Source organism: Rhinolophus hipposideros, assembly GCF_964194185.1.
Source record: "Rhinolophus hipposideros genome assembly, chromosome: 15".
Lineage (NCBI taxonomy): Eukaryota > Metazoa > Chordata > Mammalia > Chiroptera > Rhinolophidae > Rhinolophus > Rhinolophus hipposideros.
In genome coordinates, this window is record NC_138061.1 from 48,170,887 (window position 1) to 48,188,150 (window position 17,264).

The 17,264-nt window shown below is 44.6% G+C and overlaps 1 protein-coding gene across 1 annotated transcript in view; it reads left to right on the forward strand.

Annotated features, from left to right (window-relative positions):
• The window catches only part of MACROH2A2 (macroH2A.2 histone), a 58,967-nt gene that overhangs the window by 31,300 nt on the left and 10,403 nt on the right, over nucleotides 1-17,264 (forward strand). The window contains exons 3-6 of the mRNA XM_081074252.1: nucleotides 7,347-7,453; nucleotides 8,705-8,902; nucleotides 9,958-10,068; nucleotides 11,526-11,625. Of these exons, the coding sequence (XP_080930378.1) occupies nucleotides 7,347-7,453; nucleotides 8,705-8,902; nucleotides 9,958-10,068; nucleotides 11,526-11,625 (516 nt within the window). The remainder of the gene's footprint in view (nucleotides 1-7,346; nucleotides 7,454-8,704; nucleotides 8,903-9,957; nucleotides 10,069-11,525; nucleotides 11,626-17,264) is intronic.

The following is a 17,264-nucleotide window of genomic DNA, read 5'->3' on the forward strand; positions in this document are numbered from 1 at the left end:
GGAGACAACCTACCTCCCAGAGACAGCGTTCAAAACAGTGGTTCTAAGGATGCTCGAGACTTTTAGTGAGAACTTCAACAGAGAGATATAATAGCAAGGATAAAAAAGGACATAGAAACCATAAGAAGGAACCAGTCAGAAGTGAAGAATACAATAACTGAAATGAAGAATGCACTAGAAGGAATCAGCAGCAGACTAGATGAAGCAGAGGGTTGAATCAGCAATTTGGAAGACAAGGTAGCAGAAAATATCCAATCAGAACAGCAAAAGAGAAAACAAATTTATTTTTAAATGAGGATAGTTTAAGAGACCTCTGAGACAACATCAAGCATAATGACATTTGCATCATAGGGGTACCAGAAGGAGAAGAGAAAAAGCAAGGGATTGAAAGCCTATTTGAAGAAATAATGACTGAAAATTTTCCTAACCTGGTGAAGGAAATAGACATACAGGTCCAGACAGCACAGAGAGTCCCAAAAAAAGATAAAAAACAAACAGGCCCACACCAAGACACATTATAATCAAAATGGCAAAGGTTAAAGACAAAAAGAGAATCCTAAAAGCAAATAGAGAAAGGCAACTAGTAACTTAAAGGGAGCTCCCCATAAGATGGCCAGCTGATTTCTCAACACACTTTGCAGACTAGAGGGATTGGCAGGAAATATTCAAAGTGATGAAATATTCAAAGGACCTACAACCAAGTGTACTCTACCCAGCAACATTATCGTTTAAAATTGAAGGACAGATAAAGAGCTTTCCAGACGAGAGAAAGCTAAAGAAGTTCATCACCACCAAACCAGTATTACAAGGAAGGTTAGAGGGACTTCTTTAAGATAAAAGAAAAAGATCAAAATTATGAATAATAAAATGGCAATAACTACATATCTTCTAACTACATAACTTCTCCAATCAAAAGACATAGGAGGGATGAATGGATAAGAAAACAAGACCCTTGTATATATGCCTATAAGAGACTCACTTCAGATTGAAAGACATATATAGAAAATAAAGGGATGGAAAAAGTTATTTCATGAAAATGAAAATGAAAAAACAAACAAACACTGGAGTAGCAATATTCATACCTGACAAAATAGACTTAAAACAAAAAAGGACCCAGTAATACCATTTCTTGGTATTTATCCAAAGAAACCCAAAACAATACTTCAAGTGGACCTGTGCACCCATATGGTCACTGCGGCATTGTTTACATTGGCCAAGGTGTGGAGGCAGCGTGGGTGTCTGTTGATGGGTGAATAGATAAAGAGGAGGTGGTACATAAACATAATGAAATGTTGCTCGGCCATGAAGGGAATTGGTTTCTGCCATCTGCGGGGGCATGGATGGACCTGGAGGGTTTATTGTGCTGAGTGGAGTGTCAGACAGAGAAAGACAGATGCAATGTGATTTTGCTTATAAGTGGAACCTAAAGAACAAAATAAACAAACAAAACAGAAACAGATTCATAGACACAGAGAACATTTTGATGGTTGCCAGATGGGAGGGGTGTTTGGGGGCGGGTAAGTGAAAAAGGGGAAAGGATTCAGAAGTACAAATTGGTTGTTATACAGTAGTCATGGGGATGTAGGGTATAGCATAAGGAATATAGTCAATAATATTGGAACGACTCTGTATGGTGTCAAATGGATACTAGATTTATTGGGGTGATAGGTGGGTGGAGGTTGGAGGGCACGGTGAAAAAGGTCAAGGGATTAATAAGTATGAATTGGTACTTAGAAAATATACAAATTGTCATGAGGATGTAAAGTAAAGCATAGGAAATATAATCAATGATATGATAATAACTACTATGCATAGTGCCAGGTGGGTACTAGTCTAGTCAAGGGGATCACTTCTTAAATTATATAAATGTCAAGCCACTATGCTGTACCCCTGAAATTGATATTAAAATAATATTGAATATTAACGTAATTGAAAAATTTAAAAAGGGGAATAATTGGTTCAAATTTCCAGGTATAAAATAAAGAAGTCATGGGGATGTAATGTACAGCATAGGGAGTATAGTCAACAACATTATGACAGCATGGTACGGTGTCAGATGGTTGCTGGACTTATGGTGATCACTTCTTTATGCACATAAATGAACAACTGTGGTGGACACCTGAAACTGATATAGTGTGTGTTAGCTATATTTTTTAATAAAAAATCTTTTTAAAAAGTACAAATTGGTCATAGGATGTAAAGTACAGCATAAGGAAAATAGTCAATAATATTGTAATAAGTATGTACAGTGTCAGGTGGGTACTAGATTTTTGGGGTGATCACTTTTTAAGTTATATAAATGTCTAATCACTGTGTGGTATACCTGAAACTAACATATGTCAACTGTAATTGAAAAATAAAACAATTTTTTTTAAATGAAGTGTTGACAGGAGGTGGAGAAATTGGAACCTTGTGCATTGCTGGTGAGAAGGTAAAATAGTATAGTCACTGTGGAAAACAGTTTCATGGTTCCTCAAAAACGTAAAATAATTATATGACCCAGCAATTCTACTCCTAGATATATGCCCAAAAGAACAGAACTCAGATACTGAAACAGATACTTATATACAAATATTCATAAAGCATTATGCACAATAGCCAAAAAATGGAAACAACCCAAATGTTTAGCTCTGTTAATATCTATAATGTATGTAAGTAAGGAAAAAAGGACTGCAAAAGCAAGCTCCAAATTCTGGAAGAGAATTTTATGTCTATCAACAAAAGATATAACGTAAATGTAAGATACTGAGAATGAATAATTTACCATTTTTTTGGTTAGAAAATGTTTTGTTATATATTTTTAACTGACAGGACAAATAGGTCTTAAACTAGTGTTGAATTTCAGAGCATGAAATCATTGTGTAACATTGAAACCCATCATTTATTTACACATCATTTCCAGACAATTAGGTCTATCTATTTAACACCAAACATTTTTTTAATCTAGTGATATTATTACATTTGTGTTTTTTAAAAGATCACTTTGGCAGCCCAGGCCACATGTATGGTTGTGCAGGTTGTACACTGCACAGAGACACACTTTTAACGGCGTGTCATTCACACCATGGATCTCAAAGAACTGTATATTTATTATGAGCATTTCCAGCAGATGGCAGTAAAGGGTCTTGTTTTAAAGAAATCAGGAAAGTAGTATCTTGAGGAAGGGGCATCTTTGTCTAATCTGCACAAAGGCATCTATGGGCTAGCAGTGGCCTTGTTGCATGGATCTGGAGGAGGACAAAACGGGGCAAGGAAATCATTTAGACAGCCATTACAATTATCTGGGCTGGGCTGAAATTGAAGAAAGCCTTAACTGGGGTCGTGGCAACAAGCTGGGAGAAAAGGGGCAAAAGTGTGAGAGATCGATAAGGCCAGGAGATAAGAGGGAGAGGAAGGGGTAGGAAATGACTCCTGGGTCTGTGTGTGGATGGAGCTGCCAACCCCAAGGTCAATGGGAGGAGCAGGTTTGGGGAGGAGGTGATTTGGATTTGGTGATGTGAGTTTGGTTTACTTGTGGAACACTCCAGCGAGGCGTTCCAGGTGACATCATGGCAGAGCTGAAGGTGATCTGAGCACATGGGCAGGTGTTTGGAAGCGGGAGCCATAAATGGATGGGTTTCCACCAGAAGACTACATGGCCTGAGCAGAACAAAGGGCCTAGACAGAGCCCCATGGATGCCATCACCTAGTGGGAAATGAGCAGGCAAGAAGGGGCCAGGGAAGGAGACAGTCTTGAAGGAGTGGCTACTCCATGCCTTCTCTTCCAAACCTCCATTTAATGTGATGTATCCCATCTGCTGGGGGCTGGGATATCCGGTGTGGGTTTAGATTGTGTATGAAATGAGAGGACATGGGCTCTTCCAAAGTAATGTGCATGGTGAGCTTTCCAACATCCCTTTTGACTACAGAAATCATTCTTTTTACTATCAGATAGTCAGCTACATTCCAGATGGTTACTATTGCTGGAAGTGAGACTTCTAAGAATTGAGAGGTTTGCTATGGAAGTTTATGAACTTCCATGGAAGTCTCCACCACTCAGCAGAATAGTGATCTTCCCACAAAATTTGCAGTGTTATATAAATCCACTTTTCCTATTGATTGCCAGTAGGATACTTTACTTCCCAAGATCAATAAAATCACTCAAGAATGTAGCAACTATAACCTGGAAAAGATGGTATAAGAGTGAATTTGCAGTGATTTAGCACTTTTTATTATAGAAATGCCATATAAATATTTAATGCTAATGCTTATTGTATAGTGCATGTGAACAGCATTTGAAAATATTAATAATGGTAAACGTTATTTCAAACATTTATATGATGACATCTTTGTCCCAAGGAAAGTTCAGACTAAACATCCAACAAAGAACTCCATGGTCTAGATTTTCCACTGTGTGTTATTAAGAAGATTTTCTCTTTAAAAACAAGAAAATAGAAAGCTCTACCTCTGCTGTTGCACTAGAGCACATGACCAAGATTTTCTCTTATAACTGATTTTGGAAGGGCCAGTCCGGGCGCCCAGTGGCCCGCACGCCTCACCTCGAGCTCCGCTTTGTGGCCCCTGCTGAATCACTGCCTTTAGTCTCCTCCTGAGCGGTATTTGATTCTGGCAGATGTTCCATCTGTGATTCCCATGTTGTGCATCTGAATGTCAAGCTGAAAATAATCTGATTTTCAGGGGCTTCCTGAAGGCTCCAAGCAGGTACGGCTTCCCATTAGCCCTGCCTCCCATGCTGACGGCTAATTTAATGAACTTGGAAGGATGCTTAACCTGTTCCTCTAAATGCCGGTGACAGAGGCAGGAGAGTGATGGTCCTAGATGCTAAATTAAATTCGATTTCTCAGAAGCTAAAATTGGGAGACTCCTTGCATCCATACCCATCTAGAAAAAGGGATGAGTGAAGTGTGCCTTCCTCTCAAGCGTGGGACCTCTGAGATGAGTAGGTGCAAGAAACTCCTTTTTATTTTGCACAATGGGTAGCTGCACATTTTAACTTAGAGTCATAAAGTGAAAGCTTTATAACAACATTCCTTTTGGAGTGGGGGAATATTGGGGAACAGTGTGTTTTTTCCAGGGCCCATCAGCTCCAAGTCGTTGTCCTTCAATCTAATTGTGGAGGGCTCAGCTCAGCTCCGAGTCCAGTCACCATTTTTCAGTCTTAGTTGCAGGGGGCGCAGCCCACCACCCCATCCGGGAATTGAACCAGCCCCGTGGTTGTTAAGAGCTCTTGCTCTAACTAACTGAGTCATCCGGTTGCCCCTCCAGCAGCTCAGCAGCAGCTCGGTGTCTTCAATCTAGTTGTGGAGGGCGCAGCTCACTGGCCCATGTGGGAATCGAACCCACAACCCTGTTGTTCAGAGCTTGCACTCTAACCAACTGAACCATCCGGCCGCCCCACTACATTCCTTTTTGATCGGTACACTTTTTAAGACAAAGAAAGGGTTGGGCAGCAGTCTGAATGCAGCAAATCAGATTGTTTAATATGGCATTAATTTCAAATATTCCATCCCACTGTCCCAACAAGTATGCTCACACTTCTCAAACTACAGTGCCGCAATCTTTGATTGAGAAAACACGACCACTGTATAAATGAATTGTTGGTAAATGCAATATTCATTGCTTAATAACCTGGAAAGAATGTTGTGAGATGAATTTGCAGTGATTTAGCACTTTTCATTATGGAGATACCATATAAATATTTAACTGTAATGCTTATTTTATTCTAATTTTTTGTTAATTACATTTGCTTAGTTAATGTGGCATATTTATGCCAAGTTTTTATTTTATTGCCATAGATTTTATGAATGATGGCAATTTCATGTGCTATTTTGTTTGAAATTAGGTTGATTATAAAGACATACAAAATTGCCTGTTAATTTTAAGGTTTAGTATTTATGCCATTGTAGCAGCAAATCCCCCAACACACACATACACACACACATGCCTGTGCACACACACACGCCTGTGCACACACAACAAATTTATGCACACATGCACATACACATACTTCCCCCCCCCCCACGTGTTAGTGAGACAACTCATTGGCACATTGCCTCCAGCTTTCTAAGACAAGGAATTTTTCTTTATAGATTCATTCATACTTTTGAAGGCAGAAAAATTCAATTTAGCAGAGCATCCTTCTAAAAGTGAGGAAGAAAGAAAAGTAACAAAATAAAACAGAAGAGGAAGGGAAAAGGCTACAGGTGATATAAACCAATTCTATAGATTTAAAACAAAAAATTTTTTGACGCAAATATTTTGATAGCACGTGAAGTAGTTTTAGGAAAATTCCTTTCTATCAGTTCTTTCACATTTACCAAATGACATGTTTGATAAACTTGGAGCCATGCTTAGAGGGATATGTGGAAAACCCCTGGGACCCAACATACCTTCCTTCCCAGGTCTCATAGATATCCCCACCAGGAAATCACTTCTCAGGGTAAGCACTTCCTCTTCTCATAATATAAGTCAGTTCTTCACATTCCCTTTCCTTTAGGACAAGAGGGTTCTGGGGCATCAAGTAAAGGGAAACTTGACGAAAGGGGTCTCAGTGGGACCCCAAAACAGACTTTACCTACATGACTGTTCTCTTCAGACATGGCCCTTCTGTCTGTACACTGAAAGAAGCTCAGCTCCTATGCTAGGGTTCTGTTTCGGTCAGGATTAACTTCTGCCGACAGTGGCTTAAACAAGAGAGTTTACTTCTCTCTCATATGAAAGCTATTTATAGACAACAGTCCAGGTTGGTAAGGAGGCTCCAGTCATAAGAGACTGCAGTTCCGTCTATCTTGTTGCTCTATCATCCACAACTTCTTCCTCCTGGTCAAAGATGGCTGCTCAAATTCCAGCCATTGTGTCCTCAGTTGGCCAGTAGAAAGGAAAGAAGGGCATGGTCGCTTCATAGATGGACACTTTCCAGAAGTAGCATACAGCACAACTGCTTGCCTTTCATTGGCCAGAACTTAGTCACATGACCACACTTATCAACAAGGGAGGGTGGGAAATACTGTCTTCATTCCTTCCTATGGTTGTGGGCTCAGCAAAGACATCAGAGGACCACATACTAAGGAATATTGAGGGCAATTAATGTCGAGGGACAACTAGAAGACTTTGTCACAGGATCATATATCAGGTCTCGCTAAAATAGTTGACTTGTCTGTGACCTGAGTTCTTGGCAGTTTTCTAGATTTCTTTCCAGGCCCAAACATAAAAATCAAATGAATTCATGAATTCATCACAAATGAATAAATGTGATCAAACTCGAAGACCATTTCTAAAGAAAAGCTTTCGAAAGCTCAGATCCCATTCTGTGATTGCCTGTTATTAACTCCCCTTTGTCATTTCAGCGGAAATTCTAGAATTGGCTGGAAATGCCGCGAGGGACAATAAGAAAGCCCGGATAGCTCCAAGACACATCCTGTTGGCAGTTGCCAATGACGAGGAGCTCAATCAGGTATGTCTGAAGCATTGATATGTGTCATCAAATGGGTTCGCCAAACACACTCCTGCATGTGGGCTCAGTTGCCTGCAAGACATTCCTGCTACAGTTCCCAGTCACATTTATACCAACAAATTCAAATCATATAAGAGAAGAACCACTTCTGCTATCCATACCATTCAGATTCAAAATAAAATTGCCTCTGGAATAGCTCCCATTATATATTCTGTGTCGGGCCAGACCATCTTTTCCTCTTTAAAAGCAAACTCAGTTTGTTGGGGGAAAGGTGCTGTGCACATGTGTTATTCTTTTCATAGTTTCTTCACCCAAATTTTGTTGACAGTTCATTCTGATGAGGGCAGGAGAGCCCTTCTTCACATAGGAGAACTGACCCTTTATATTCTAGAACTGGCTCCAAAGTGGAGTGAATGATCCCCTCCCCACCCCCAAGGATGTGCAAGGTGGCAGGGCGGTAGTAGAAGAATTTTCATTTGTATTTATTTTCTAATCTCATTTTCTCAAACTGTCTGTGGTAAAGTGGTTCTTGTTTCCAATCCATCATAGACTCATAATTTCCAAAAAATAATGACTAGCAAAATAAAAATAAAAAATACAAGCCACAGTTTTTGGTTATTAGAGCCAGTCGATACACAATGACTGTCAATTTATGATAAAAATGTCTATACCTTCCTTGTGATTTCTGTACTTCGTCACAGATAAGTAACTGACAGTTTACGGACCAGCCCTGGTTGCAGACCACACTTGGAGTAACGCCACTTTAGGATGTCTAGAATGTATTAGTGGAGAAGGACATGCCGATTAGTTAAACAGATATCAATTGGGAGGTGCCTGGTTAAATATATTTTACTAATGAAATGCATGATCACTAGCCTGTTGTTAACTGGGTCCAGCCCTAAGGGTCGACCTTTGAACCTCATTTTGTCAAGCTGTGCTCCCCATGTGTGAAGCTCTTTATCCCCTGTTATGTCTGGAATTCCAAAGCCCTGGGTGATATCACTGGTTTCAATTTCTATGCCCTTTCCTTTTGCTTTGCTTATTTTGCTTTCCGTGCAAAATCACGGGAGGCCTTGGTACCTACAGAGATACGCTCTGAAAGGGAAACAAGGAAAGCCAATTAAACTGTGTATTATGCGGTGTCTTTGGGAAAGTGAAGACCAGACTTAACCGTTGTTTTGATCTGTTAGAACTATGCAATCCAGAGTCAGCCACCCCCTGCTGTCTGAGCGCCTGTGTTTGTCTCTTCAGCTGCTAAAAGGAGTGACCATTGCCAGCGGCGGCGTCCTGCCCAGAATTCACCCCGAACTGCTGGCCAAAAAGCGGGGGACCAAAGGCAAGTCGGAAACCATCCTCTCCCCTCCCCCAGAGAAAAGAGGAAGAAAAGCCACATCAGGCAAGAAGGGGGGCAAGAAATCCAAGGCTGCCAAACCACGAACATCCAAAAAGGTGAGCCAGGTTGTTATCTGAGCCAGGAACGCTCAGAACAGAAGGAAAGTTGAAAGATCAAACGATGAGGGCGTAGCCAGCATTGCTGAAGAACTGGGGACGCTCCACAGCTTGGTGCTGGGAGAGAAGGACCAGAATGTCCATGGAGATGAACAAAGGGCCCTTGAGACTAGAGCTCAAATCATCAGGCAGGGTCTGCTAGAGATTTCCAAAGCCAACGCGAGGGTGGTTTTCCTATTTCCAGGTCCCTTCCACTGCCCCCACCGAAACCTTAGGTGAGAGATGAGTTCCTGGAACTCTACTTTTCATCGCTCCAGAGCTCCACGTTGCACACTACAATATCCCTAGTCTCCCCTAGAGATGTGCCGAAGTCAATGGGATTTCAGGTGTTTTGGACAACCTAACATGCTAAGTAGCTGTAGCTCAGAGATGCCATTTGTGGATCATTCCTTTCATGTGCTGCCCAGCGTGGTAACTGCTAGCCACACGGGGCTATTTCACTGTGAATTTGAATTAATTAAAACTAAATCAAATTTAAAATGTGTTCCTCGGTTGCACCAGCCGAGTACTCCATCGCACTGAGCACAGTTGCAGGACCTTCCCATGACTGCAGGAAGCTTCATTGGACAGCACTGTTTCAAAGCTTCGTTCCACAGACCTCCATAATAACACAGAAGAGCTCACTGCATTGCCACGGTGCTCCCGGGAAATCCCGGGGAGAAAGGGGGTTGAGCCATGTGCTAGAATGACCCCACTTGGTTCTGATGCTTGTCAAGATAAGCTGCAGGCATTGAAAAGAGCAAGAATGACACCTGTGTCCAGGTTTGAGCAAGGACAGGTACATTATTCTTTAACACCCTTTATTTTTAGCAGCACCTTTTTCTGTCCCTCATATTGCTGTCCCTTGTTTCCCTCCATTGAGAACAGCAGAACACAACACCTAAACCATATCCTTTCATATCCGAGTTGGTGGCAGCCATGAGAAGAGCTTAATCAAGCCACATAGGGCTTTTTCTGGATGATTTCCCATCTGTCCTTTTGATTTCTACCCACAGTCCAAACCAAAGGACAGTGATAAAGAAGGAACTTCAAATTCCACCTCTGAAGATGGGCCAGGGGATGGATTCACCATCCTGTCTTCCAAGAGCCTTGTTCTAGGGCAGAAGGTAATAAAAAGAATTGTGCGGCGCTGTAGTAAAGCACGACTGAAGTTTTATAACCCACGGTTTACAAGCAATGATGCCTCATCCATCCCTGACTCCCCTAATCCGATTTTCACTTTGGTCTTGTATTATTCATGTGTAAACTAAAGAGCAAGGGCAACATCTGTGTTGTGAGAGTAAACATGTTCTCTAGTGCTGAGAATTGTTCACACTGATGTTTGTCAGCCAGAAGTGAGCAGAGAGCGTCTTTCTGGTCAGCAGGTAGGATGGCATTACTGGTTTTGCTAGAAATTCCCCAGGCCCAAGTTATCTCTGTGCCCACCGAAATATTCATAGCTAACTTTCTCAAACAGCCTTTCAGAGGTCTCTCTTACATGGCTCAATGTAATTTGTCAAAGGAAGAAAATAGAAATATGTTTCCTGAATATTCCTGGTGTTAGAGATGAATTATTTGCCAGTAATTTAGTCTGCTTGCCTTTCTCGGCTGCAGAAAGAAAACAAACAGGGCTATACATTGAACGGTCTTCAGCAGCCCAGCCAGACATGCAAATAATTCATTCCCACAGCATAAAGTTTACGGAAAGGGCAATTTATCTATCAAGTCAACTGGGGCTGAAATAAGATCCAGGAGGAAACAGTTATATCTCTGGTAGCTGAATGTTTGCAGCCTGACAACAATACAGTGTGAACCTCTATTGAAGCAACTGGGAAAAACATGTTATAAGAACATAAACGTGGCAGGTTCCTAATTCATCACTGATGAAAGCAAGGAAGCAAAGAGGTGGAATTTATGTCCCCTCTAGGGACCATCCATAGTTACGTGATGCTTTCTCTCATTTATCTAGTAGAACATAAAATCCTTGTTCACATGGGGAGATAATGGAGAATGCCTCCATTCCACTCAGCTATGAGTACATACGGCAGCATTTCACATGTGTAGCCCCAACAATGTGGTCCCCAGAAGAAGGCAAGGTGGCCAGACATAGGCAGGTTGGGATTCCGGAACCCATCACTTCTTTCAAGCAAGGTCATCAGCTTTGCACCCCTCCCCCAAAGGTCTATGCTACTCTGGGAAGGATCAGGGAACTGAAGGGAGAGGAGAGGGTAAGCCCTGGGCTTCCCTTACAGGAGCCACGCAAAGAATATGTCACCAAGCACCAAGGCTATGGAAACGAAAGCAAAGTCTATAGGGAAAGGAAGGGGAGGGGAGGTCCCATTTCTGCTCCTAGAAGAGGAGATTTGCTGCTAACCTCAGAGCGAAAAATCAAATCCACTGAGCTCAAAAGAGCCTATTGAAAATCAGACACCTGGGAAACTTGAGACAGTTGTTCCAAGTACAGCCCTTGTATTGACAATTCAGTATAAATAATTGAGAGAATTAGTAGATATAATGTGACATATGAAGACTTTTAATAGGATTTAATCTTTCCCACACTCTCCATCTTTTCTCCCTAATGCAGCTGTCCCTGACCCAGAGTGACATCAGCCATATTGGCTCTATGCGAGTAGAGGGCATTGTCCACCCAACCACAGCCGAAATTGACCTCAAAGAAGATATAGGTAAGGTCCTGAGACTTTGGTAGAAGTACCATAGTATAGTCTACTGTTTGTGCAAGTTCTTACGAAGTTTGTCATTGTCAACTGGATATCCCCATATCAAACTCTGCCTTTGTATGTACTTGAATAGCATTATGAGAGAGTAACTAATTTTGTTTCAAATCTGCATATTTTTGAAATTTTTATTGAAGTGTTATATACAAACAGATCATTAGTGCACAATTTGGTGAATTTTTCTCAAAGTGAGCACAGCTTTGTAACAAGCACCTTCATCATGAACCTTACCAGCACCCCCAGAAGTCCCCATCTTCCCTGCGCCCAGTCACCATTCCAGGCATGAGTACCCACTATCCTGTCTTCTAACAGCATAGATGGGTGTCATCTGTTTTGGATTTTATATGAATGAAATCATGCAGTACATCTTTTGTGTCTCACTCCTTTTGCTCAACTTTGTATTTGTGAAATCCACCCATATTGATGTGTGTGGTTGTAGTTCATTAATTCATTCTTTCTTTCTTTTTTGCTGTATAATATTCCACTGTAGGAATATGCCACAATTTATTGATCCATTCTACCATTGGGAGTATTTGAATATAGTTTCCAGTTTAGACTATAATGAGTAGTACTGCTTTAAACGTTGTTCTACAGATTTTGTGTAAAACTCTACATATATTTTAAGCTTCAATATTGAGAACACCATTGGTAAAAAAGAAATCGAAATCTGGAAAAGGTTAGGTTGTCTTTAAGGCATGAGCTATTACCAGGCTAGGTGGAGGCACGTGGGAAGGTAAGCTATTGTCATGCGGGGCGGCATGCGGGGTCTCTGGTCCGGCTTCCCACACAAGAACGCAGGACATAGTGAGGCCACCAGGAACACCCACGGAGCCATAGATAGGGGAGCCATACCACTATATTCTTGCTGGCGGCTGGGTTGGAGACATAGGAAGCAGGAGCCACACTATCCACAACTTGCCGTCCACTTCTCTCTGCCAACCAACCTCACTTGCTAGCTGCAATCCGTGCTTGCCAGCCCAGCCACCATCTTCTTGCTAGCCCCCATTTGCTGCTAGCGTAGCCATGGCAGTTATATTATTGGCCAATGGCTCACTGGTTACAACTGACGGCCAACTAGCCACAGCTGATGGTCCTGCAATCACAGCTGATGGCCGTTTACTACCTGAGCCAGCACCTTTCCACGTGAGGCTGAGAGCCTGGACACTGCACTCCTGGCTCTGTCTCCACAGCCATCAAGGGCACTAGAAATAATAGCATACAGCATGGTCACCATCTTACACATTTTCACAAGACAGAAGTACCCTAAACTTTGCATTGAAAGAGTGAAGTGAGACATTCTCTAGATTGGACAACCAAGAAGGCGCAGTAATGCTGTGTTTACCTTCTCACAACTACATCAAAAATTACAACTAATCTACAAAACATCCATTATCGAGAATCGCCTAAAATCAAGCTGAACTGAAGCCTTTCAACTAAAGACTTGCAGAAAAAGCCAGACTGGTAGGAAGGTCAGAAATGGCACGGGCTTGTCCCACACCCACGTATTACCATTAAAGACCAGGAGGGTTATTTCAGCTGTGGGGGTCCCCCCCCATCCCTTAAAGGCGCTAGAGATACCAGCCCCACCGCAGCCCAGGGTTCCTGTGCGGGGGAGAGAAGTCCTCATAATTTCTGACTGTGAAAACCAGCGGACATTGTGCCTGAGTGAGACCGAGGGCGGCTGTACTCACAGGTGCTCCTCTTAAAGGGACTGCGCGTGGACTTACCCACCAATGGAATCACTCACTCTGAGCTCCAGGGCTGGGGCAGCAGCAGGAAAGGCAGCAGGGACAAATGGTGGGGAATTGAGTTGTCTGGCTTGGGACAGGGGCTGGAGAGGCAGCTTTCAACTGGACAGAGGAGCTGCCACAGGCCATTGTTTCTTTGTTGAGCCTTCCCCCTTCCTGGTGCCTGAACACAAGTGGCTGATATTTCTGAGTCTCCTCCATTCGTTCGCCGCCCTGGAGATTTGAGACATGTCCCCGCCCAACTTACAGGCACACCCAGACTGCTTCCAGGGCTTTTTCATGCAGACCACCTGCCTTGGCTCAAGCTGCAGACTTTCCTGGGGTCTCTCAAAGATTTGCAGGACCCAGACAAGCAGCATCTGGCTTGAGCGTGTCCTGTACCTCTGGTTGAGCAGTCCTAAGCTGGCACGAGTGGCAGCCGGCCTTGGTTCGCGGCTTGGCCTCTCAAGGCTCTTCCAAGCACAGGACGGGCTGCAGACATCTGCGGATTTCTTTCTGGCTCCCTGTTATGTGAGGTCTCTGGTCCCGCTCCCTGCATAAGAACACAGCATATGACGAGGCCAAAAAGGAACACCAACGGCGTCATGGATGTGGGGTTCATACCACTATAGTCTCGCTGGTGGCTGGGTGGAGACACAGGAAGCAGGGGCCACACAATGCCCAATCCGCCATCCGCTTCTCTGCCAACCAACCAATCCCCCACCCCCCGCGTTGCAACGGAAGTTATATCAGTGGCTAATGGCTAATTGGTTACAGCTGATGGCCGTCTACTACCTGAGCCAGCACCTTTCCACGTGAGGTCGAGAGTCTAGAAACTGCTCTCTGGGACTGTGTCCCCACACTCCACCCCTACAGGATCTCGCCTCACAATCTACGCAACAAGCGTCTTCTGAGAGGGGCCCTGTGTCTTATTGGTCTATATGCACCTACAGGCAGAAAGAAATAGTAGTCATAGGAACCAACAATGGCAAATCCCTTCCATCTGGAAGGATACATGCTAGCTTTTTGTCCTGAGGAAGGAGGGTCGCTGCCACCGGCACTTTTCCCGGTTTGTGGTACCAGACCTTTATGGCAGTGCTGGGGGTCCCTTGCATAGTTTCAACATGTAACAGAACAGGGGACCCCATAACAGGCCATAATGAGAGCACATAGGTTCCCCGCAAAATCGTCCCAGTATCGGAACCTCCCTATACCACAGTCACTTGCGGTGGCCACTGCACCCCTGCCATCACTTGAAAATCATGGGTCAAACCAGCCCCCCGTGGGGCTATCAGGCCCAACCACCGACAGTGGGAGCTTTTGACCCACCAGGGCCAAGTCCATTGCTGCCGTTCCCCTGCTTTTCAAGCATGTGGGTGCTGGCAGCATAATGTTTCCATTCCTGCCGTAGCCTGGCTTTAACAGAGTCTCACTGGTGGTAACTTGTAATTGAATGGGAGCGGCTGTTCGATGCAGCAGAGTTTCTACTGGTGCCGGCCCTCCCTTCCGTGGTCTCTCATTCAGGACTCTCAAGACGTCCCACAGACGAGAGACCCAGTTGCGCATTGTGGAGGGTGTTTTGACACCTAGAGGCCTTGCTTCAAAAGGCCGTTGTAGTGTTCAATCATGCCAGCTGCTTGTGGGTTATACAGAGCATGAAACAACCATTGCACGTCCATCCTGGCAGCCCAGCGCTGCACCTCTTGCCCCGTAAAATGAGTACCCCTGTCACTTTCAATGACTTGGGGGCGCCCATAGAGGGCGCACAGCCGTGTAAGAGCAACCACTGTATGCCACTGATCCGCAGCTGGAAACGGCCAAGCAAACATCAACCCCGTAGCAGTGTCCAGTGCTGTGAACGCATATATCGCATTGTGGGCCTTAGGCAGGAGCCCAATGTAATCCACTTGCCAGCGAGTGAGGGACACCCAGCCCACGCGGCCGGCTGTCTCCTTCGCCTCCTCCAACAACCGCTCAGCTAGAACCTGCAGGGTCCTCTCCCTGCTGGCCGGAGAGCCATCCATGTCCTTCCACCCCTCCTCGGGGGTCCAACTCCTGAGAACAGTGGGTACCGGGTGCCACACACTGTGTGGGGGCCACCTGTCCTCCTGCCCAGAGTCAGACATTTCTACCTGGCTGTAATCCTACTCGCCGTGCCAGGTGTCCGAGTGGGTGGTGGCGTCGGTGCAAGATGTCCACAACCCTCGGAGCCTACAGCAGCAGCAGATTGCCAAAAGGAAGGCAACGCCTTCTATGGCCAAGAGGGTGGTGTGCCATCCGGAGGCCCGAGTCTCCCAGGCAGACCGCTCCACCCGTTCCCTGCACCACTCCTCACGGGCCTCCCGAAGCTGAGCTTTCACACTTATAAACTGCTCCATTACCTCTTTGGGGATTCTGGCTAGTGCTGTACCCTGCTCGCTGTGCCATGTGTCATGTGAGGCCTCTGGTCCCACTCCCCGCACAAGAACATAGGATATGACGAGGCCAAAAAGGAACACCCACGGAGCCATGGATGGGGGTTTCATACCACTATAGTCTCGCTGGCAGTTGGGTTGGAGATACAGGAAGCAGGCTCCACGTGATGCGCGATCCACCGTCCGCTTCTCTGCCAACCAACCACCTCCCAGCATTGCCACGGAAGTTATATCAGTGGCTAATGGCTAACTGGTTACAGCTGATGGCCAACTAGTCACAGCTGATGGCCAACTAGTCACAGCTGATGGCCAACTAGTCACAGCTGATGGCCATCTACTACCTGTGCCAGCACCTTTCCACGTGAGGTCCAGGGCCTAGAAACTGCTTTCTGGGGCTCTGTCCCCACACTCCTGCTGGGTGACGCCAGGTGGGGCATGGGCTGTGGCTGAAGTAGACCTACAATGTATCCCCTGCAAGGTGGTCCTGGGGCTGGTACCCCCTGTGGCCAGCTTCAAAACTAGCTGGAGCATCACCCAGTCAACTCCAAGTACGACACACCCAAGGGGCGGATTGGGCAGGCAGCAGAGTGCTGCTGGGGCAGGCCCTGCTCTGTAGGATCAGCCCCTGCACAACAAATCTTCCACTGTAGTCAAGGCCAGTCCTCACAACCAGTGAGCCCGAGGGTCAGTCCCTCCCACTGATGTGCCATTATCAACCAAGGCTCAACTACAAGAGGAGGGCACACACAAGGGACACACCTGGAGTGAGTGGCTCAGGTGACCAGAAAGACTGCGCCACTGAACCCCACAGCACACCTACTACGTAAGGACACTCTACTAAGACCGGAAGACATAGCAGCCCCACCTAATACATAGAAACAAACACAGGGAGGCAGCCAAAATGGGGAGACAAAGAAACAAGAAAAAACAGAACAAATGAAAGAACAGAACAAAGCTCCAGAAAAAGAACTAAGTGAAACAGAGATAAGCAATCTATTAGACGCAGAGCTCCAAGCACTGGTTATAAGAACGCTCAGTGATCTCATAAAAATGGAGATGGAAACTATGAAAAAAGAACCAGTCAGAAATAAAGGAAACAATAACGGAAATGAAGAGTATATTACAGGAAATCAACAGTAGATTAGATGAAGCAGAGGATCCAACCAACAATGTAGATGACAAGGTAGCAGAAAACACCCAGCCAGAACAGCAAAAAGAAAAAAATAATCCAAAAAATTGAGGACAGTTTAAGGGGCCTCCGGGACAATATCAAGCATGCCAACATTCGCATTATAGGGGTACCAGAAGGAGAAGAGAGAGAGTAAGGAATTGAAAACCTATTTGAAGAAATAATGACAGAAAACTTCCCTAACCCAGTGAAGGAAATGGACATACAAGCCCAGGGAGCACAGAAAGTCCCAAACAAGATAAACCCAAAGAGGCCCAC